This window comes from Limanda limanda, chromosome 21, assembly GCF_963576545.1.
Source record: "Limanda limanda chromosome 21, fLimLim1.1, whole genome shotgun sequence".
Classification (NCBI taxonomy): domain Eukaryota; kingdom Metazoa; phylum Chordata; class Actinopteri; order Pleuronectiformes; family Pleuronectidae; genus Limanda; species Limanda limanda.
In genome coordinates, this window is record NC_083656.1 from 6,112,679 (window position 1) to 6,136,884 (window position 24,206).

At 42.4% G+C, this 24,206-nt stretch overlaps 3 protein-coding genes across 5 annotated transcripts; 1 reads left to right on the top strand and 2 right to left on the bottom strand.

Annotated features, from left to right (window-relative positions):
* Positions 1–7,682: 7,682 nt before the first annotated feature.
* vkorc1 (vitamin K epoxide reductase complex, subunit 1) lies at positions 7,683–10,258 on the bottom strand. Its single transcript, XM_061094705.1, has 3 exons — positions 9,961–10,258; positions 8,893–9,002; positions 7,683–8,176 (listed from the first exon to the last, which is right to left on the bottom strand). The coding sequence occupies exons 1-3, from the start codon at positions 10,134–10,136 to the stop codon at positions 7,965–7,967; spliced, it is 498 nt and encodes a 165-aa protein (XP_060950688.1). The 5' UTR covers positions 10,137–10,258; the 3' UTR covers positions 7,683–7,964.
* Positions 10,259–10,488: 230 nt separating this feature from the next.
* Positions 10,489–17,866, top strand: mapk7 (mitogen-activated protein kinase 7). Of its 3 annotated transcripts, none has more exons than XM_061094513.1 (7): positions 10,489–10,518; positions 13,085–13,365; positions 13,483–13,648; positions 14,283–15,829; positions 15,920–16,986; positions 17,192–17,322; positions 17,514–17,866. In XM_061094513.1, exons 2-7 carry the CDS (start codon positions 13,089–13,091, stop codon positions 17,659–17,661), a joined length of 3,336 nt encoding a protein of 1,111 aa, XP_060950496.1. In that variant the 5' UTR covers positions 10,489–10,518; positions 13,085–13,088; the 3' UTR covers positions 17,662–17,866. The 3 variants fall into 3 exon arrangements, with proteins under 3 accessions (XP_060950496.1, XP_060950494.1, XP_060950495.1); XM_061094511.1 differs by lacking the exon at positions 10,489–10,518 and adding an exon at positions 11,607–11,815; XM_061094512.1 differs by lacking the exon at positions 10,489–10,518 and adding an exon at positions 11,607–11,782.
* A 69-nt stretch (positions 17,867–17,935) lies between these two features.
* zgc:92313 (uncharacterized protein LOC436869 homolog) lies at positions 17,936–22,580 on the bottom strand. Its single transcript, XM_061094514.1, has 6 exons — positions 22,286–22,580; positions 21,961–22,073; positions 20,556–20,635; positions 19,627–19,898; positions 18,789–18,949; positions 17,936–18,584 (listed from the first exon to the last, which is right to left on the bottom strand). The coding sequence occupies exons 1-6, from the start codon at positions 22,329–22,331 to the stop codon at positions 18,330–18,332; spliced, it is 927 nt and encodes a 308-aa protein (XP_060950497.1). The 5' UTR covers positions 22,332–22,580; the 3' UTR covers positions 17,936–18,329.
* Positions 22,581–24,206: the final 1,626 nt, after the last annotated feature.

Genomic DNA, 24,206 nt, shown 5'->3' on the forward strand with positions numbered 1-24,206 from the left:
GAACCTAAACCCAATCTACATGTCTTTGGACTGTGCAGGAAGCCAGAGTACCTGGAGAAATCTCACACACACGGGAAGAACGTGCAAACTCCACACAGAACCAGGATTTAAACCAAAAACCTGCTGAGGCCCACTCATAAATGCATTAATTTTAATCAACAATCGTAGCTATCGCACTTTGGCTGTGAGGTTTATTGGGCAGGAAGCTGTGGATCAAGCGTAGAGGTTTGACCCTTCAGCACACGTACGTAACCAGTCAAACAAGTCATTCACACAAACACCTTTCCACGACTCAACTCATCACCGATAACGACAATACTTGTCTTTCAGTGCCATGTGGGTAAAAACAATACCACAGAGGTAAGAATTCCCTGATGACAAGTTAGTGACGTTGCAGTGAGAGACAATTCTATAGATACGGCTTATGACATTCAAAGATACGGCTGAAACCTTTAGTCCTCATCCATCATTTTCTATATTCTGAGTGCAAATATGTATTTTGACAGTGCAGATAAAGACCTTTACAAATGTAAAGGTCATAACGTTATGTAACGTTTCACAACACACGCTCCTGTTTTCTTATTGCACATTTCTCCTCTTCTTTGTTCTCAGTGAGGCAGGAGTTAACTTTGTCCCTCTAAAATGTTCACGTGTGGCAACTTTTAATCAACATTATGTGTCGAAATATAACGAAACCTCAGCCATAAACTGGCTGCTGCCGTCTGGCCGACGGTACCGCAGCATCCAGGCCCGCACCACCAGGCTCAGAGACAGTTTCATCCCCCAGGCCATACGACTTTTAAACTCCTCCAATCTGTCATAATTCCACTAATTCTGTACCTTAGCATATTTGCACTATTGTTTTTTTCTTTAGGTATCTATATTTTAGATATATCTACTGTATATTTTATTTTCTATAAAAAGCATTGATACAAGAGAGCCTGTGACCCAAGCATTTCATTGCCAGCGAATGCTTAATGTAATTGTTGTGCATATGACAATAAACTCTTGAATCTTGAATCTTGAAGATTCTTGAACAACAGAAAAGTGCATCACGAAGCAATGAGAAATTAATGAAAATGTTGAAAATCACAATGATGAAGAAAATTAAACAACACTGGATCCGATTTGGGTTATTCCCTGGGTCAACAAAACTTCAAGGAAAACGGTCACATGATTTATGCAGAATCCAACTAAATAACAAACAAACAAATACAGATGAAAACATAACTGTACTCCTGCTGTCCTGAGAGTTAATAGAGTAAGTAGATGTCAGCTTCATGATCATGGAATAAAATGGGGTCCAGATAAGATTGTGACTTTAGAAGTGACTTTATGGAGGATTGCTAAATGTAAGATTTACTTATTTACTTAACTATTGAGCTGACTCCTTATCATTTGTCACATATACCATGAACAAATCTGAAGCCTCTTATAGTTTGCAGGTTAAGAAAAGAGGTTTTACTTGCATGCACACCTAGGAAGTTCATATCTGCTGCTTGAGAAGAGAATCAGTGATGACGTGAGGATTTAAATCTGTTAAACAAGTGGATTGAGTAAGAGTCAGTTACCTGCCGCAGTCTGTGGAAAACTTTTGTGAGGAGAGAATCTCAAAGAGGTGGGTTGGTGAAAGAGTAAATAATCGTGTGAGAGTTTGAGATCATGACGTACAGCCAGAGAAGAAAGTTAAAATTAGACACAAATGTCATTTTGGTTTTGTTAAAATGATGAATTTGTTGGTTTTTCCTGAAAAACCCGTTCTGTTGTAGCTGATGTGAAACATGGACTTGTATTTCAGGTGAAGGGCAGAACTAATGGTTATGATTATTATTATCAATCTGTCGAGTTCCTCAGGTGAGCAATTATTTGTTTATTCTTTAAAACACTGGGGAATTGTGAATTCAGATTGACTTTTACAAGAAAAAAAAAATCAACAGGCATTAGAAAATCTGAACCCTGCTAATTGCTGCAGTCATTTTATCTATTGTTTCTCTGTCGCTAATTCCACAGTAATGTGCGTTCTTGTGGCTTTACATTTTCTCCTTAAAGCAGCAAAGTTTGAGTTTTCTTACCTTTAGCAAATTGTCTGTTGTATACTCGTTAGAGGATTGATTTTATACCACTCAGGGCGTCACTGTGCTACAGGACTGTGAATCTAGAAAACAGTGATGGGATGTAACAAAGTACATTTATTCATGTATCTTTACTTAAGTAGATTTGTTTTCAGGTACTTTTCCTCATTTATATCAGCAAATATCTGTTCATGTTTACGATGTACTGTTACATGATCGTATTTAAAGAAAATATATATTTTTAACATAATCAATAATGATAGGGGAGTTGTTCCACTGATCCAATAAGAGCAGACAGGTCACATTAGACTGAGCAGCATCACTGCAAGTTACTTTCACGTTCAATACTTACAGTATATTTAAGTAGCTACTTAAGTAAAATGTTTGAGCACTTCCTCAACCACTGCTAGATAGTGTGTGAAGCTGCGTTCAACAGCGCCACCACAGGAAAAGGCTGCACCTCTGAAGAAGAGCCATGATTGACATGTATCAAACTGCACCAACGACCTCCCCTTTGTTGAGAATCTGCAACTTGCCAAGTGTAAATGAGAAGTTGATCAAAAGGTTGTAAACTTATGAGAAGTAAAGTGGAGTTTTTGAGTCAAGATTTCCTTCACAGAGGCTGAAGTTCACAGCATCACGGCAAAAAGAAGACGAACAGACCCCCAGTTATTTTAAATGAACAGAAATAGACATGTGGCCCCATCTACTGGTACGAATCTGTATTGCTCCGACAACATTTGATTTACTATACATTACAGTTTTTCTCAATTGGTTTGGCTCATTTCACGAAACAGAAATTACATTCTCAGAGCACTAAGTGCAATTGGCAAAATAGCCTATATGGTTCAGCACAACTACATGGATCACCTTCAAAAGGTCATATCTCACCCAAAACAGTTAACTCAAGCTTCAAAACCAAATCATTTTCTCATATAAATAGTCAGTGCCCCCAAAATGAAAAGTTCCTTCTCGATTGCTGTGGCTCATCTCTCAGTGGAAAAAGGACATTCTCCAAGGTTTAAATACATTTGCCAAAATAACCTGGATGGTTCAGCAAAACTCCATGGCACACCTGCAAAAGGTCATATCTCTCCCAAAACAGACAACTCATCAGTCAAAACTAAATCCTTTTCTCATACAAATAGTCAGTGCCCCCAAAATGAAAAGTCCCTTTGGCATTGTTTAAACACTACAGGTCAAAATGTTTAGATGTTTTGTCAGTGTGGCAGTGGACCATAGAAATATCCCTCATGTGCACATTTCAATCTTGGCTCAGTCCTTTGACACTGAATGGTTTCAGTAGATGTTTTCTTTCCAGAATACTATGTGTAAACAGAAAAAAGATTAATTCAGGGTTTCACATAAAATACTTTATTGCAGTCATACAGCCATGGAAATTGTTACAGTAATTGCCATACATCGTGGTTACAGTAACAGAAAATATGTATAGCACAATATACTGCGGGACAATTAGCACATCAAAACTAAAATTAGGTATAGCCTACAATAACAACACATACAGTAACAAACTAAAGTAAAGCTGGAGTTTCACCAGTTTCATCCTCACTCGCCTGCTCATCCTCGCGCTCTCGTCTGTCTGGCCACAGACTTCCATCAACATCACATCTGATGTTCTCCCTTGCTATGCAACGGGGGAAGAATCGGCGTGCATGCTGCAACCATCCCTGACACTGCTCTGCTGTGACAACACCACAAGCAGCATCCATTGCATGGAGAAGGGACCTCTGGTTTTGAGCCTGATGCTCATAGACTCTCCACCTCCATGCAGATAAAAACTCCTCGATAGGATTGAGGAATGGGGAGTAAGGTGATAAGAGCACCATCAGCATTCTTGGATGGGCAGTGAGCCACGCCCTGATGAGCGGGCCACGGTGGAAGCTTACATTGTCCCACACAATGAAAAATGTGTGGGAATAGACACTATTACCATTTGTATTTACTTGTTTACTTTGACTTTAGTTCAATAAATTTGAATACTACAGTTAACTCTACCATCAATAATTCCATAGTTGACTGACCACATACCTGTTTTCCCTGCGGAATGTTTGGATGATAGAGGACACTGTAGAGCGTGGCACATTAGGCTGAACTCGACGACCTGCCTCTGCCATTGTGAGGCCATGGTTGACCACATGGTCCACAAGTGTAGCCCGAATTTCATCTGGCACAAATTGTTGTCTTGGTCCTCCTCGGCCTCTTCCCCCTTCTCCACCACCACGCACCCTTGCTCCTCTTCCTCTTCTTCCGCGAGCAGGCAGTTGCCCTTGGTTGTTTCCCTGGCCAGGTGCTTCCAGGTTCATAAATTGTACTGAACTTGGTCAAGCTCTAGATATTTGATGGAAGCATTTATTCCCTGGATAGCACCTGTCAGCTAACTAAACTTACTGTGTGATTGGTGATCGGATGTGTGAAACTCCCCCTTGATTACAGTTTTTTTCAGTCGCTAACAAGCGTTTTTCTAAACAGTAGTCACATTTTCAAAACTCTAAACACATTTAGCACAACATCGGTCCTTTGTGGCCATACCATTCACACATTTCATGTTGTTTTCACACAATATGCAGTCAGTGAACACATTTATATAATGCTTACATTTTCTTAACAGACAAGCTATACCTCCAAACAAAATTATGGATTGTTTTTGTATTATTTACAAATGTTAACACACAACATCCCACAATTGCAAACACAATATTCCAAACCTTAGATACAGTATAAAAACCTCTGCTTCTGTAATACAGTAATATCAGTTCTAAAACAATATATCTCAGCGCCCAATCACAAACAATCACAAACAATTGAATAATTGACACACAGCTGATGTATGTTGGGTATATTGGGTCAACCACAGCTGATTCCACTCTGGCTTAGAATCAATGGCATTACTAAAAGGAGGACTTTGAGGAGTGATGTTTTTGGAAACAGAAACCGAAAAAGATGTCTGGACGAGGAAGAGTTAGAGCAAGGGGCCCAGGGAGAAGAGCAGGCCCAGTGAGAGGAGCAGTGAGAGGTGTAGTAGTGAGAGGAGCAGGAGTAGTGAGAGGAGCAGGAGAAGTGAGAGGAGCAGGTCCAGGGAGAAGAGCAGGCCTAAGGAGAGGGCAAGGTAGAGGTATAAGAATGCGTGGTGGTGGCATTCTAAGGGCTACAAGGGCAGTGGTGAGTGATGGAATTCGTGCCACTATCATTGACCATGTGATAAACCACGGTCTTTCACTAAGGGAGGCTGGTGAAAGAGTACAGCCCAATTTGGGGCGGTCAACGGTTGCGTCAATTATACGCATCTTTCAACAAACCAACAGGTAAGTTTGCATTTTACATGGATTGTTTCTATTCTCACTTGACATGTCAATGAGGCCATACAGTAATGCATATGTTGATTTTTTGTGTCCCTCAAAAGAATGCAACGTCTTCCTCCCTCTGGGGGAAGAGGTAAGCTCCTTAATCATCAACAAGAGCTTGCCATAGTAGATATGGTTGTTGCAAATAACGCAATTAAACTGCATGAGATTCAAAGCAGAATTTTGGAGGACCAAGAGATATTTCACAATATCAATAGCATCAGCCTCGCAACCATTACGCGGACATTGTCCAAACACAGAGTGCGGATGAAACAGCTCTACACTGTTCCCTTTGAGAGGAACAGTGAGCGAGTCAAGGTGCTACGACAACAATATGTCCAGGTATAGTGTGTATATTCAATTCAATGTACAGTTCTATAAGCTTTGCACTTTTCAAGTAGGTAACCTACTCAGTAATAGGTTACAGTACTGTATGGTATATAGTACTATAATGGCATGATTTACATAAATTTTGTTTCAGAGAGTTATGGAATTGGAGGCCAACCAGGCCCCTCATGAATTCGTATACGTGGATGAGGCAGGATTTAATCTGGCCAAAAGGCGTCGACGTGGAAGAAATGTCATTGGAAAAAGGGCCACAGTTGATGTTCCTGGACAGAGAGGGGCAAATATCACTATGTGTGCGGCAATTTCAAATGCAGGATCACTCCTCCACAAATGTCAGGTTGGACCTTACAACACCGAGCGCCTCCTTGCTTTTCTCGATGATCTCCACCAGCACGTGGTTCCAGAGCAGGATCAGGAGGGTGAAAACAGGAGGACCTTCGTTATCACCTGGGACAACGTGGCCTTCCATCACTCACAAGCAGTTACAGCATGGTTTGAGGTCCACCCAAGACTGATTCGTCTATTTCTTCCACCCTATTCACCTTTCCTCAACCCCATAGAGGAGTTCTTTTCTACATGGAGGTGGAAAGTCTATGACCATCAGCCACATGACCAGTTGTCCCTCCTTGAAGCCATGGATGCTGGCTGCAGGGACATCACAGTTGATGATTGTCAAGGGTGGATCAGGCATTCCAAGCAGTTTTATCCAAGGTGTATCGCCTTGGATAACATCAGATGCGATGTGGATGAAAACTTGTGGCCTAACCCTGAAGATCGCAGGGATTAGATAAAGGAATTTTGTGCTTTTTTTTAGTTCTCCCTTTTTACTGGGCTTTTTGGTGTTGCTTTTTTGTTCATGGATATTTTGTTAACTTTAAACAATACTGTAAAACGTTTTCTGTTGTATCATACTGTAAACAGTATTTCTACTATACCTCCTGTAGTAAACAGTAAAGAAAAAAAAACTGATTTGCTTTTTACTGGAATGCTTTTGAATGTGAACATTACATGTGGATATACAGTACAGTTCCCAACCAAAAAATTTGGCATAAAAAACAGTGGATTGCATGTTTTGCATACAAATACCTGTAAAACTGAAACATAAAAGTCTATGCAGTTTTGTAATGTCCACAATAGCCAGTATTTTGAAACCTGGTGTACTTTGATTGGCTGCATGTTCCTTGTGAAGTGAAAACAAGAGTTATTCTTTGAAAGAATAATTTCATTTTGAGTCAGATGTCCAGTGTTTTGGTAAAGTTAGTGTGTGCAGAGAAAGATGTCTTCTATTTTGAAATGAAGAGTTAGTATATAGTTAACAAAATGTGCTTTTGAGAAGAAAATGATCTATTTGGCCAATTGTGTTTTGTAGGTGTAAGTCTGTGTTAAGAGTTTAGAAAAAGTATTTTAAGTATAGGTAAGCGCTCGTTAGCGATGGAAAAAAACTGTAGTAAAGTTCTAGTTGCACCTGAAAATTAGGCCGATGATCCAAGAGATCCATATTACAGTATATACCATGATGTTTTTCATGGTATAATGTGCCTGAAAGATTTTGACAGTGGAGTGAACTACTGTGCAGGTGATGATGTAAACAATGAAATTATGCCAACATGTTCTGCAGAGAACAACCACTTGACTGAGAAGCAACATTCAGTTTAGACCAGCAAGATATGTTCAATTGGTAATTGGGCTAACTGAAGGCAATTGTACCTAACCGTTTGCAAGGTGTCCTAAATCATATGAAAATTGTGCTTGTCATGTGCAAGGCTGTGCTAATACAATTGCAATTTGATTAAAGGAATGAGATCTGCCAATCTGTTGTGAACAAGTGCCCAGTGGTTTGGAGGTTTGCACGTGTAGTTTTGAGAATGTCATTTCTGTTTCGTGAAATGAGCCAAACCAATTGAGAAAAACTGTAATGTATTTTTATTTTTTAAAGCTTCTGTGGACTAAAATCACATTTGACAAACAGCACTATTCAAATATACGTGTGTGTGTGTGCATCAGCATCACAAAAAAATCAAATGAAGCAGAAAAGTCACTTTTGCTTTATCCAGTATCAAGCTGAGATGAGACACACATCCAGTCCTGTTTCTCTGAGTAACACAAATACTGTGGGGGTGAATTTCCGGTTCTAGTGTGGCTTCACCTCAGCAGAGGCCTTGAATTTCACGAGTAATACACTCTATCCTCTCTTTTCCTTCATTCCCCCGATTGCTCTCCTTCGCCTGAGGTTGGTGAAGAGCAGTGCGAAGTTGACAATGTACGTGGACACGCAGACCATGCAGAAGTCCCCCAGGACAAAGGCCAGAATGAACGCCAGATATAGAGAGCCGGCCACCGACACCCATGAGAAGAAGACCAGCAACTTTGCAGCTTTCCTTGACAGTGACAGACCTGTAATGAAGACAGACACCAGGACTTTAGACCATCAATAAAAAGACACAGTAGCAATTTAAGGAAACACAGCAGAATCTATCAGTGATAAGCTTAACTGATAAGCAATCAAATACTATGTTGTGCTTATATCTTACGTTTACTTTTGAAGTAAAACTCTTGAAGTCGTCCAGACCTGTCGCACACTGGCTGCTTGTACCACACATCCGTTTAAAAAACTACAGGCAACTGTGCTTTCTAAGTTCTGGCCCCGTTATTATGGAATACTCTTCCCATAGATTTACGTTCGGCAGTAACTGGAAACCCAATTATTCACACTGATTTGTATGTCTCAACGTGTGCTTTTTTTTAAAAATCCTTGTGTTTTTGTTGTCTTTCTGAAAAGGAATTTGTGACTTTGAAAAGTAGAGAAAAGTGCTTTATTTAACTAACTTACTAACTTAGTAACTTACTTTCTAAATTAACTTTTAATTTTCTTACATTATCTAAAAACTTACCTTACTTTATTTTATACTTTACCCACTAACTTACTTGCCTGTCTTACTTTACTTACATTGCTTTAACTTTACTTTATTTACTCTTTTACTTACTTTCTTTACTTTTCTGAAAAACCTGAAGAGCAGGGCCAGTCATGGTTCATAGAAAGGCTGGAATGTAAACAGTATCTTCCCTAAAAGCACTGGGCTATAATCAGCAGAAGATGATGACAGACTAACCGAGGCCCATCTGCAGAGTGTAGAATAAGATGCCGAGCAAACTGTTGGGCTGGTTCAGAAGACTGTCCTGGGCCACGAAGAACTGGACCAAACCAAAACCACGTCCCCATCTGCCAAAACAAAACAAAAGGACAAAAGTGAAAAGATAGCCCGGCTGAATTCTACTATATATTTCAGAGATTATAATTATTGTCAGGAAAAGTCCAGGCCTATTCACTCAGTTGTTTGTGCAACAGTAGCTGAGGAATGTAGCACTTGGCACCGAGATGAAAGGGACTTGAAGAATGCACATTTCACAGTTTACAGGCAAAACGTAGAAGCATGAATGAACCAATGCAGGAGAGAGACGAGGTGGAGGTGTGCTGCTGCTGTTGCTGCTGCTGCTGCACCACAGGCTCGACCCAGTAGAACCAAAGAGAACCAGCCAGTTGTGGGAAGTAACGAAGTAGAAATACTTTGTTACTGTACTTAAGTAGATTTTTCACATATCTGTACTTTACTTGAGTATTTATTTTCCTGACGACTTTTTACTTGTTACATTTGAACAAAAATATGTGTACTTTCTACTTCTTACATTCTCAAACTGGCTCGTTACTTGAGCGGCAAAGGTTGACGCAGCTCTCTCTCTCTCTCTCTCTCTCTCTCTCTCTCTCTCTCTCTCTCTCTCTCTCTCTCTCTCTCTCTCTCTCTCTCATCTAGGGTTCAAAATTTGTAAAATAATACATTATATACATTATATTCATATTTTTGTTATAATTGTTCAGTCAGTTGAGATAAATCTTGAGGAGAAACATTTTGGGTTGTTTTGTGTCTGTATAGGCCTACAATAAAAAGCACTTTGCATTTTTAATTTTGATACTTGTACTTTTACTTTTGATACTTAAGTATATTTCAACACCAGATACTTTTGATACTTAAGTACTTTTAATGTGAGCTACTTTAAGACTTTTACTCAAGTCATTTTCTGACGGGTGACTTACACTTTTACCGAAGTAACTTTCAGGTAAGATATCTGTACTTTTACTTTATACACCACTGGAACCAGCACATGATGAGTGAACAGTTTACCTGGAGGTGAAGACTTTGGAGCAGCTCACCGACTCCCCCAGGTCACACATGGCTCTGTAGTCCGGGTTGGACTCTTTGGACACCTCGACGTGGAGCGCGTAAAGTGACAGAGCCAAACCGAAGACGCACAGGAACACTCGAACTTTCCTCTCCCACCTCGGCATCTCACCGGCCATGTTCAAAACCACACGAGTCTGCAGGAGACTGAGGAAGAGTTAAATTAATCTCTGTGTTGTTGCTGCTGCAGAGTTTCTTTCCTGCTCTTCTGCAGGAGACGTGTTAGAAAGGCCAGATTCTCCCTTCTGATTGGTGGGGGGGATTTTTGCAGCTGGATCTCATTGGACAGCTGGGTGCAGATGTTGGACAGCCAGGATGAGGGGGTGTGTACTGTGTGTTTACTGTGGACTTCAGTCTCTGTGGCCTCCAGGGACACAACACTACAGGTTTAAGCATCTGCAGTCTATAATTAAAAGTACTGTAATTGTAATAAATTAAACCAAAGGACACAGTAGTGCCATGTATACGACCAGTGGTGGAGGAAGGAACTCACATTAATCAGTAAGTGTTCAGTCATAAGGATTTTTGGTGTTTGATACATGTCACACAAGTAGAAAAATAGGGGTTATGTCGTTCAAGGTGAAAGATAAAGATAAATCAAATATAAAATTTGTGGAAAAAACTACAATATGAATAAATGTGACATATGTGCAATATATTACAGACTTTGCAGAAGACGTATGAATTATTAGAGTAATTATCTTTACAGACGAACTGAAGAATTATCAGCTAATAAAGTCACAAAACTCAAAGTACTCGTTGGACATGATATTGCAGTATTATTTTAGCAGGATTTTAACAATTGAACAAGAAGTTTAACTACTTTATACTCCTGTCCTATGTTGGAGATTATATCACCCAGCTGCACCAAAGTTTTGATGCATTTCATCTGGTTGTATTTACTGTACTTAATTACTTGAGTATATTCTTAGATACTATGAATATTTACACTTTCACCCCCTCTTCTGATGTCCATCCATCCATCTATCTATCTATAACTCATTCTTATAGATATAGAAATTAGAGTAGATATTTGTCTATTAGTAGTTGTAGTAGTGGTAGTTATAGGTTTACACTACTACTAAATCTAAGTAAGCAAAGTATATGAATTGTACTTATTAACGTATATGTATATCTATCCATATATCTTGTAGTGGTAGTAGTATTGGCGGTTATTGTCCTACCAATGTAAGTATTGGCAAAATAAAATAATTGAAGTATCCCATTCTTCATTCTCTATATACAAATATTAGTAGTTATTTGTGTATTGTTGACAGTAGAAGTGTTTATTGTTATACACTGTCATTATACTAGTGTAGATCCGTTATACAAAGATCTGTGTGCGTTAGAGTTTTTGTTGGATAAACTGTGGCTCCTCCTCAACTAAGTAACTTCTGGAAAATTGCGTCATCACGTCCTATAAAAAAAAACACACACAAAAAAACAGAGAGCCTACTATACAGCGCGACGCCCCGCCCTCCACCACGTCCTCTGCTCCCATTGGACGGGCTCTTGTAGGTGCTCTCACCTCATTGGTCCGCCGCCCGTCACTCAAACGCGACGCGGAAGTGCAGCGCGGAGGAGGCGGCGGACAATAACAAGAGAAAGCAGCTCTACCACGGGATTGCGAACACACTTACACGTGTTGTGGTTCCTCCACACAGTGGACCGGTGCTCGGTGACTCTCAGGCTGGTCTCCGGGATGTCTCGGTCCGGTTCGTGACCGAGGAGGACCCGGTTCATCGCTCCTGGGTCTGAGCTGCAGGTGAGCAGCCTACGCCCCTGCGTCAAAGAGCGGGTGAGGTATCATGGAGTCGGTGGGTTTCAATCTGTTTAATGGGAAAGGTAGAAGCGGCCTCAAGGGCAGCTCGTTCCGGGTTGGGGTTCTGTTCACCGCCGCTGGGTCGTAGCCTGGGGTCCGGTCCGGGAGCCACAGGGTTCGGTCCCTTGTCATCCAGGCCTAACGGGTCAGGTCCCGGCTCGTCCTTGTCCCACCACCTTCTGCTGATACATAGTAATACCGTTAAATAAATGCACCTTCACCTGCTGTGGAGTTTGGTTTTCTATGAGGTTTTTCAATCTACTGTACACCTGTGTAACTCAGGTACCAGTGGCTCCTGGGGGCCTCAATGTGGAGTTAAACTCAGGCATCAATACCCTGGAGTGGCTCCTGGGGGCCTCAATGTGGAGTTAAACTCAGGCATCAATACCCTGAAGTGGCTCCTGAGGGCCTCACTGTGGAGTTTGACTCAGGTACCAGTAGATCTAAACTCAGGTATCAGTAACCCTGAAGTGGCTCCTGAGGGCCTCACTGTGGAGTTTGACTCAGGTACCAGTAGATCTAAACTCAGGTATCAGTAACCCTGAAGTGGCTCCTGAGGGCCTCACTGTGGAGTTTGACCCAGTTACCAGTAGATCTAAACTCAGGGATCAGTAACCCTTAAGTGGCTCCTGGGGGCCTCGATGTCGATTTAAACTCAGGTATCAGTCGCTCCTGGGGGCCTCACTGTGGAGTTTGACTCAGGTACCAGTAGATATAGTATTTAAAAAAATGTTTACCCTCATCGATGCTGCTAAAAACTTTAATCCTGATGACGTTTTCTTACACTTGACATCTATTGCACTTCTGTCCGTCCTGGGAGAGGGATCCCTCACATGTGGCTCTCTCTGAGGTTTCTACATATTTTTACCTGTTAAAAGGGTTTTTAGTAGTTTTTCCTTACTCTTGTTGAGGGTTAAGGACAGAGGATGTCACAAAATGTTAAAGCCCTATGAGACGAATTGTGATTTGTGAATGTGGGCTATACAAATAAAACTTGATTGATTGATTGATTGATTGATAGATCTAAACTCAGGTATCAGTAACCCTTAAGTGGCTCCTGGGGGCCTCACTGTAGAGTTACACTAAAATATCAATAACCCTGAAGTGGCTCCTGGGGGCCTCACTGTGGAGTTTGACACAGGCACCAGTAATCCTGAAGTTGCTCCTGAGGGCCTCACTGTGAAGTATTGTAAACTGACACCAATGAAAAACTCTCATGTTGGTGTTTTTGATTCTTTTTTACAGAAAAATGTCGACCAAGGAGGACGGAGAAGGTAAAAACGGTCAACCTGTGGCCATGTCGCCCGAAAGAATGTCCACCGACAAAAGCAGAGGAAACCAGAACGAGTGCAGAGTCGAGGCGACGGGAGAAACCACAGAGACCAGCACATCAGCAAAAAACCTGGCCCTGCTCAAAGCTCACTCCCTGGATGTGAAGTTCGACGTCGGGGAGGAGTATGACGTCATAGAAACCATCGGCACAGGGGCCTATGGAGTCGTGTCGTCTGCCAGGAGACGGGACAGTGGTAGGGCTGATTTACTGAAGAAGAAGAAAAAAATCTTATTTTGATTTGACCACAATGCTCAGTGATGAATGAGGAAGTTTGTGTGTTTATTTCCTGAATCATGTTTGCATTTCACAGGCCAGCAGGTGGCGATAAAGAAGATCTCCAATGCTTTTGAAGTGGTGACGAATGCCAAGCGCACTTTGCGAGAGCTCAAGATTCTGAAGCACTTCAAACATGACAACATTATCGCCATCAAAGACATCCTGCAGCCGAACCTCCCTCACTCTGCCTTCAAGTCTGTGTATGTGTACACTCACACACACACACACACAAAAAAACACACACACCTCAGACCAGGAAAGTCTGTCAGGTCATTAAGGTAATTAATATCAAGCTGACTATTTAAAATAATTCATTTACTCATCGAGCTGAGGATTCAGTAATACAGATTTATAACCAGAATACACAAATATATTTCAAAAATGTGGATGTGAAATAATTAGCAGAGAACAAAACCCATCCCCTAAATATAGTTTATATTTGACATTATTGTATTGGTGGGAACTGTCTTAAGAATGTTATGTAACTGGGAGACATAATATTTCAGGTGTAAGACGGTTATATTTATTAAAACATGTATTAATGGATCAATAATAATTCTAATCAGACTGGAAATAGTTTACTGATGCTGGTGACAAAACTATTTGATCAGCTTCTCAATAAAAGTATTTATAGGTTTAAAGATGGTTGTATTCTTAGAAATCATTTTATGGAGCATTAGCATTAGAGGATAATAATGCCACATAATACCAATATGTTTATGTGTCCAAAGTTCACCTCAGTACATCAAAATGACCTAATTTCATTAGGTCATTTTGAGTGTTGAGTGACCACCGTTCTAAAGCTCATCTCTTTTCCATTTTCCATGTGCGCAGGTACGTGGTGCTGGACCTCATGGAGAGCGACTTGCACCAGATCATACACTCTGCCCAAACGCTCACTCCGGAGCACACACGCTACTTTCTGTACCAGCTCCTGCGTGGCCTTAAGTATGTGCACTCAGCCAACGTCATCCACCGTGACCTCAAACCCTCCAACCTGTTGGTGAACGAGAACTGTGAGCTGAAAATCGGAGACTTCGGCATGGCGAGGGGTCTCAGTTCGCACCCAGACGAGTGTCATTCCTTCATGACTGAATACGTGGCGACGCGATGGTATCGTGCTCCTGAACTCCTGCTGTCTCTGAATCACTATACTTTGGCCATTGACTTGTGGTCGGTGGGCTGCATCTTTGCAGAAATGTTGGGGCGTAAGCAGATTTTTCCTGGGAAGCACTACGTGCATCAGCTGCAGCTCATTCTGTCTGTGTTAGGCACTCCTCCGGAGGGTTTAATCGGTGCTATCAGAGCCGACAGAGTACGCTCCTACGTTCAGAGTCTTCCAACGAGGTTGGCCGTGCCTTTGGCCAAACTCTATCCACAGGCTGAACCAGAGGCCTTGGACCTGCTGGCGGCCATGTTGCGCTTTGACCCTCGTGAACGAATAGGTGTGACACAAGCGCTGGAGCATCCTTACCTGGCCAAGTACCACGACCCAGATGACGAGCCGATCTGTGTGCCAGCTTTTGACTTTGAATTTGACAACCTCCAAATGAACAAGGAGCAGATCAAAGAGGCGATTCTGATGGAGATCCAGGACTTTCATAAAAACAAAAAAATCACTCGTCAGAGACTGCAGTTCAGGCCTCTGGTCAGGGTGAATGGCGGAGCTGCAGCGCAGAGCAGCAACCAGGCTAACGCTCAGGCCTCCACTGTAACCAAATCAGCATTGGTTCCCATGGCACAACACTCACAAGCAGCACAGATACAACAGCAGCAAATGAGAGAAGTGGAATCTCATCAGCAACAAGACCACACACCAGCAAAAGGGAACTATGCATTTACAAATGACATGCAGACCTTTAATAAGCCCACATCACTCCTAGAGGTAACTCCACCTCGTGTGACCCATAATCTGCCTATGCTCTCTAAAAATGAAAGTGGCCCACTTGATGTGGACATGCCCAGTGCCAACTCAGACTGCAGTCAGCTAGAGACCATAGATTTAACAACACCAGTGTCTAGTCAGGAGGCCCCCTCAGAAACAATGAGAGACAGTGAGGCACAGGAGCAGCTCACCAGCAGTCAAGCTCCCCTGACTCAACCCACTCAGAGCCAGTCCATGACCCAGGTTCCCACCAGTGTTCCTGCAGCACCAGCACAGACCATGACACCCCTACCCACCACTGTGCCTTCCCTTTCCCTGTCTGTGGCACAAGCCCAGTCACTGTCTCAGTCCCTTTCACAGTCACTGTCCAAGACCGCCAGGCCTCCTCCTGGTGCAGGAGAGGGAACCAGAAAAGAAGGAGCCATTTCGGAGGATACTAAAGCTGCACTTAAAGCAGCTTTATTGAAATCCGCTCTCAGAAATAAATGCAGGGGTGGTAAGTGCATCGTCCTCAGTGTATTTTTCATTTTTAAATGTACAGCGTTAAAATGTCATGCTTACACTTAATTTGTTGTCTTCAACACAGATGGAGGTATGTCTGTGCTGGATGCTAGTGGAGGAGGTATATTGTCCTCCCTGTCATCTGTTCAGGACTCGCGTCGGCCTGTCACAGCCCAAGAGCGTCAACGAGAAAGAGAGGAGAAGAGAAGGAAGAGGCAGGAACGAGCCAGAGAGAGGGAGAGGAAAATGAAGGAAAAGGAGAGAAGAGAGGGAAAACAGGGGGACTCTCTGGGCGGGGTTCTGCTGAGTGACAACGACAAAAGCCTTTTGCAGCGGTGGACGATGATGATGGACACGCGCAATGAGAGGGTTGTTGAAAATGAGTGTAACTCACACCGGGGCGTGGGGATCGCTGATAGCACTGAAGGAGCTCTGAGCAATAAAACAGACAAGGAGCTGAGGAGGATGTATCTTCACAAACAGTTAATCTCTCGAGTTAAACCTAACCAGCCGAGTTTGTTCCAACCACCCAGCAGCCAGCAAGCATCATTAGTTTTACCCATGAGCCAGAGGAAACCTCCCGCAGATTTAGTTGTCAGTGGAGGGATAGATCTAGCGAGTGTCACTAGCAGCTTCGTTAAAAACAACACGCTCAAACCCCACAACGAGGGCAACGGACAAAGTGGTTTCAACTGTTTGGGGAATTGGAGCGGGCAGCAATTAGAGACAAGGCCATCTCAACAACCACAACTAAACAGGAAACAGCAGACGCTACCGTCAGGCTTTCTTCAGCCGCAGCTCCAACCACAAAGCCAAACCCAACCCGACCCTCAACCTCAGTCGCAGCTGCTCCCTCTGGAGAGTTTTTTGACTAAGGCTCCAACTCTAACCAGCAGAGAGACAAATGGGAACGTGGACATCAGAGGCCAAAATAACCTCAACTCCCACCCGACTACAAGGGCTGGGCCGATGGAGAAGCTGTGTCCCACCGCGGGAGAGAAGTCTGGGCCACAGCCGACAAACCCTCTCTGTGGGGCTTTAGGGGTCCCGTCACAGCCTCATCCCAGCTTAGGATTCACTGACACAGGACAACATGGGCCCTCCATTGCCCCTGACATCCACACAGTAACACTGCAACTGTCAAAGTCCCAGGTTTGTGATATATTCTTGTGATTTCCAAAGTAGCATTTTACCTGAGACGATCAGTGTAGTATGTATTGACAGACCTAAATAAAAACATTTTCTTCTGCATACATTTGTTGATACAGCCTTAAATGTCACAATCTTCTTTTGCCTTGAACTAATCTGAGGGATACAAAGTTCTTCTGACCTAATATTGTCCCTGTTTTCCTGTCAGGTGGAGGACATTCTACCCCCGGTGTTCTCAGTCACCCCTAAAGGTAGCGGCGCTGGGTACGGCGTGGGTTTCGACCTGGACGACCTCCTCAACCAGTCTCTCACAGACCTGCAACACTGTGACCGGGACAGGTGAGGTCTTACTTGTTTCCTAAGTGTCAAGCTGCACTGTGAATAACTGCTAAAAGTCTCAAACCAGCGAATGAAAAGTGAATTTGTGAGCTTTGACCCAGCTCTGAAAAACATTAAGTTCTACATGAATATACTTTTGAATGATCAGAAGAAGGGCCACTCTTAATGCTTTCTACATTCTCCTCCATCAGCTACGACTCGGCTCCCCTCTCGGCCTCCCTCTTATCTGATTGGAGCGAGGTGCACCGCATGACTCCGGCTGATCTGGAATCACTGCAGCAGGAGTTGCAGCTCGGCTCTCCCATGATCCTCTCTGATACCATTCCCCCTGACGCCTAACTTTCCTTTTCCTTAATTATGGAAAGAAGAAACTTGGAATGTGTAGAAGTTATTTTATTTTTTAGCATGAAAACCTTAAATGAAGACTTATCAAATTAATTTAAACGCTGGTCTTGTTTTATTTTTTTCATCGTTACTACCAAGCTGTTTTTTTACCATGTTGACATGCTGTCCGTTCTTTATAATAAAGAAAACTTTCATTGTTTCTGAATATTTGATGAACTTCAGACCATTTTAAAACTACCTTCATTTTAACCAAGAAAACATTCAAAAGGGCTGTGCACAGAAATTGTTTTATTCTTTTCGTAATACATAATCAAAGGGAAACATTTACAGGTGAGAGCAGAAATTGATTCATACAGTAACAGCTTAGAGGTTAAAAGAGCACCGAGATGATTTCAATAATCAAATTAGCATTTTATTTCAAATATAGAAGACATAATTTATTTAGCCATTTTTTCTGATTTAAAATACAAACCTATCAAAGCTACTGTGACTCAAAAGATAAATCAATTTCATTACAAAAAATGTTTAAGACACTCAATATTAAATATGGCTCCATGTGCACATCACATTAGGTGAACTATTCAGGATCACTTTGGACATCGGTCAACATTTACGATTGACCTGGATTACATCCTTCCTCCCAAAAATCCAGTTTTCAGGGTTTATTTCTGAAGCAGGATCAGTAGAGAGGACAGGCAACTGACCACGATGGCAGCCCTCCCACACCAGTTCTGATCCGCTCGGCCGTACAGCCTGATCTCTGGTATCGTGTTGCTGATGAAGCTCGTGTAGCTGGTCATTCTGGTGTACACACCTGGCTTATTTCGGTGAGCACAGCCCAGTCCAAAGCTCACCACCCCGGCCTGCACCCATGTACCATTTATCATCCGGCACACAAGAGGCCCTCCTGAGTCACCCTGGAAACAAACAACATACACATTCAACTTTCGCCACTGGGAGGTATCAAAGTTCTCAAAAGGAATGTCCTTACACACTAGACGGTGAATGGCTGCAGAAAGGCAACCATCCAGGTTATTGTCGAAGCACGTTCTTGTTTTTGCTCATCTAAACATGCCTTGTGAACGTTAACACGGCAGCAAGAACAGTTGATCCAACAGTACCTGGCAGGAGTCCTTGCCGCCTTCCTGGTATCCAGCGCAGATCATGTCATACAGGATGTCCACCTGGTCCGATGGGTTCGTCTGGTACATGCTCTGACATGAACCCTGAGAGATGATTGGCACCTGCACCTCCTGCAGTGTCCCCACTCCTGACAGAGGGACTGAGGGGGACACGAGGCCAGATGGAGAATGAACAACAAAGGGAGTACGAGCCTCTTAAATGTCTGCAGCAGGAACAGGTGGCAGTTACGCTTTGTTCTACTACTATCAAGGTTCAATGGGCAAGTTGAGGGTTTAAATCTTTAATGATAAAGGGTTGGATATTGGACTTTGTGTAGAAATTACCAGGGTGTTAAAGCAAAGGACACACTTTAATTTTACTCTGATCAAGTGCATCAAATCTAAACTTTAGTCATTCTGCAGGACAACTGTCGAACAAAGCAAAAGAGATTTTCAGGGTTAGGAGCTGGAATGTCCTCGACTGGCCGAGACACCTGATCTCAGTCCTACTGAGCAGCATTCCACCTGGTGAAGACCACACTGAAGGCAGAGAGACCCCACAACATAACACAAAGACTGCTGGTGGGTGTGGGTCAGAGAACTTTAAAAGGATTTTACACATAATGTTAAATTGAATGAGCGTATGATGTTCAGTACTATGTAACCAGAATTGGGTGCAGAGCTGGTGCAAGCAGGTCAACGAATTATATTTATTAAAAGGAGATCAGGAAAAGAATAATGAATGTTCAAACCAAATTTACGCCCTTGTTTTTCCAGATAAACAAAACAGCTATTCGTGAACTGTTGTAAATAATGTAAAGAATCCAGTATGTCCTACCGTCGTCCCTGGTGTTCCCCCAGCCGGTGACGGAGCACTCCATGCCACTTGGGAACAGCGTGTTTGATGCCGGTAAACAGACGGGACGAATGTGATCCGACCAGGTCAACGGGCTTTTCAGCTGCACCAGCGCCACGTCCTTCCCGTTGTGAGGCTCGTTGTAACCGGATGGGATCACCACCTGTCTCACGCGATGCGATGACTGGTGCTGGTTGAAGCCATTCAGCTGGTACCGGCCAGCGTAGATGATGTAATCGCTCACGTCCGATGGACTGAAAGGAGAAGAAGAGGAACAATGAACAGAACCTGCTAGACTGGATATAAAGGGGACTTTGAACGTTGATGTTTGTCATATTCCTGTACAACAATATTCACTTTTTACTGCCGCCAATTGCTGTGTCTGTTTATTAGCAGGATTATGCAATAAGAAAATTGAACTGATTTTTCCTGACATGGAATTGATTTCTAAAAAATGCTGTGAGATTTGGGGATTTTTGTGAATTTTTCGAGAAATAATCCATGAATCAGGAACAGGCATATTTAGGAGACCAATATCTATGAGTGTGTACAATTTGGTGGGACTTTGAATTTAATGTAATTGTAGAGTTTGGCAGAGGCAAGCGCTCTACTGAGTGACATTTTAGTTTAGCTCCTCAGATACTCATCGGGTACAAATGAAGTGAATCACCTGTAAATGATTAACAGAAAGCTTTGATATTCCTCACAGGCAGTTTTTGTGTGCATATACTTATGAATTAGGAGTTTAACGTGATGAAGTCAGTTTCCTGATTATGCACATTTCAAACATTCTCTTTGAATAAGTAGAGTTTCCTTGAGGGGCTTTCTGCAGCGGCCCCTGCCAGGATTCAGACAAAGTGATTCAGACGGCTCGATGAAGAAGCAGACAGCCTGTGTGTAACTTCTCTTACTTGGGGAAACAATGCGCGGCTGATAGGACCCAGTTCTCCGTGATGATGGAGCCTCCGCAGATATGACCGTCACGGTCTGTCTGGAAGCCGAGGGGAGAGAGAGAGTGAGTCACCTCAGCATCACAGGCAAAAGCCTCTCTCAGCAAGTTCGTATTCATCAACAAAACCCTGACTAACCCACTCAGAGAGCTAGCCACAGGCAGAAGTGATACTAGAGCTGGGCAATAAGACAATATCAATAATCATAATGAAGAAATGGAACACATCAACGCATTACCAAACACAAAACCCCTGAATTTGATTTGTATAGAATGTTTTTGCTGTTTAACTGCAGCAAAAACAAGTCAAAATATTAAATTTACATCAAGGAGAAGCAGCAAATGATCAGATATGACTGATGGTTGATTTGTTTTCTGTCAGTCATCTCAGGGATTTTTCAATTAATGGATTCAGCTCAGCTTCTTAATCAGATGTTTGCTATGGCACACATGACAGAACCCTAGAAGACCAAACCCTATTTGGTCCGTGCTGCTGTTTTAACACTTATTACAGTTATTTTTCTTTTTATCTGTATTTATATTTTATATTTCAATACTCTGCCTCGATTGCTTGCGTCTTGCAATCACCTTATACTTACCAATATTTGTATTGTCAATATCTCCAAGAGCACATACTTCATTACAGTGACAGCTTGGTATTAGTTCTGGTGGCTGGACTTTCATCTCACTGCAGTGAACTTACTTTGACCTTTTATTGTTCTTATGTTCTTGTGTTTTGACTGTGCCTTGTGTTACTGGCGGCATGAATTTCCCTTAGGATCCATAAAGTATCCATCTAGTGTTCTGTCAAGCGTCTTATTTATTACCAAAGCACTTATTTTGGTCTTTTAAATGAAAAGAAATGATATTATTACATGTAAATTGTTACGTTGAAGTATATTTGGGCCACAAGTTCCGACTGTATAACACCAAATCCTAAAATGCATCCTGTCAAGTCACTTTACATGGATTGGCTAGACCTTCAAATGAAAGAGAAACCTTGGTTGGAGTGAGCAGAGTAACATGGGTGAAGGGAGGGAGAGATAAAAGAGAGAGATAAGATTGATAAAAGAGAGAGAGAGAGAGAGAGAGAGAGAGAGAGAGAGAGAGAGAGAGAGAGAGAGAGAGAGACGAGGAACACCATCACGTTTCAGCTCTGACAGACTCGTTGTTATAATGAAAACAACAAGAGTGATGATAATGGAATGACGCGCTGTTTAACCTCAGACTGTTGTTGATATTAATCACAGTCGATTTGAAACAAGGAAACTCAGACATGGAACCAACACATTTAGATTTAGGGAAGTGCACACCATCTGTGGTGCACACACCCCATGATAGACCGCTACAGGAAACGGAAGACCCACCTGCAAGTCCACCTGCCAGGGCCAAGCCCCATCCTGGGCGTCCATGCCCCCCACGATCCGGTTCTCCGTTAGCGGGGGTCGGCCACACTCCTGGGCGTAGGAAGCCAAAACCCCTGCGTGGAAAAACGTTGAGGACATTTTTGAATCGCTTACACGGAGACATTAGGGGGGGGACGGGACATCATGTTTCAGGTGTACGGAGTTAGCAAGGGGAGCTAAACTGGTGTCTCCCAGGGGGACAAAGACCCGGCAGACAAAGGAGGAGCAGGTGGGTGAGGGGGGGGGGGGGATGGAGGGGGGGGGGGGGGGTGGAGGCGACACTCACCTGTTGTGAACCAGAAAATGGCCGAAAACCGGGAATTCGGAGACATTTTGGGACGTTTCGCGGCAGCAAAAGCGTCAACAAGCGACGAAGAAGAAGACACAAATCTGAAGGAAGTTTCTTCTTCTTCTTCTTCTTCTTCTTCTTCTTCTATCTTCTTCGTCTATCTTCTTCTTCTTCTTAACACAGCTCTGTGGGGGGAGTCATCAGATCCACGGACTCGCTTCTGTAACGGATCCAGATTTCATCGTGAACCGTTTCAGGCGAATTCCTCCCAAACCCCTGTCAGCTGACTACCTGTTTGCTCACCGTCAGCCAATCAGAGCTCATGTCCCGCCTCCGCAACGCACCTGAACCAATGGCGTCGAAGAGATGCAGCGGCGGACCAATCAGATCGTGCCCAGGTGAACTGAGGTCTTCAGTCCTCAAACCTCCTGGGGAGTTTATTTATTATTTTCACTTTCAAACAGATTTTAAACAAAACTCATTTTTTATTTGTAAATGAGGCAACAATTTAGATTAAATCTAATCAACAGTAAGTGAAAAAGTGTTTTCATTTAACTGAATTTCCACAAGATATAAATATTTAAATACTGCTTGTTTGTTGATGATATGATATGCATCATTAATAGAAATATAATATAATATATTTAAATTACATCTGCATAACGGGCACTGATTTTGATACTTAAAGTTGCCTACATTTACTGATTATACTTTACACATTATAATGTCCTTTTGAATTGTATAGTTATGGTGGTTTTACTGTATTATACACATGACTATTTTAAGCCCAATAAGATTCATCTTTACCAAAAGAGTATCTGCTTCTATGGTGAAATTGTTGGATGCATTGCTTTTATAATTGCATATACTTATTTGTTTATTTATTTATTTTTTACAAATTTGCAGATACATGTGGACATTTCAAAGCTTTATCAAATCAAAAAAAAGGTAAAGACCAGCATGTTTTAGGTCTTTGGGATAAAAAAAAAAAAAGGAGCCTCTTTACATGTGAATATTTAGTTTATTTTAATAATATAATTTATCTCTCTATACTTTACACATCAGACTAACATTACACTCAACATTTAGAGGCAATTTATAGCAATTTACTACCACAAGTTTGACCTGGGTTAAATCATCATAAGAAGCAGTAAGCTTGTTTAACGTTCTTCTTGGAAATGATTACTCTGCTGATTTTGTATCACTTGTAATATCTCCATCACTATAATAGGCCTTGCATGAATTACATTCCCCTCTTTGGGACATGATTGCTGAGGCGTCATTGTAACTTTAACTCAGGGCTTATAGGGAGAAAGGAGCAAGGAACGCTCACGTCTTCCTTGCTCCTTTAGAAAAATACAAACCAGTCTAACAGGTCCAAACTGGAGGAGAGAAGACTGGATCATCCAGACGGTAAATAACATCCTGTTAATAGGACAAAACATCCAGGTCAAAACACTCCTATAAATTGGGTAGATGTGTGTACATACACAGTCATTATGTGTTTTTAATGTTTCCACTGATACATTATTTAAGTGTTGTATATTTTAGGCTGGATTGTGACGTGACGTTAACATAACTTGTTGGTTTTTTTCAGAGTGTGCCATACATCTGGGCCGTGGTTGTCCTGTTTTTAATGACACCAAAAATGTATCCCTCATGTCTGTCTTTAAAGCTGTTTGTCTGTCTCCCGTTTTCCTCTCTCTTCCTCTTTTCCCTCCCTCCCTCCCTCCCTCCCTCCCTCCCTCCCTCCCTCCCTCCATCTCTTCCTCCCACCCTGCCTCCCCGCCCCAGGCAGTGTGTCTAGTTTCACAGAGCAATTGAAGGTGACAGGGACAGAGAGAGAGGGAGAGGGAGGGCGGGACAGAGGGAGGACACATCACAGTATCGCCTGGGGCTACACAACAGCAGAGGAAGA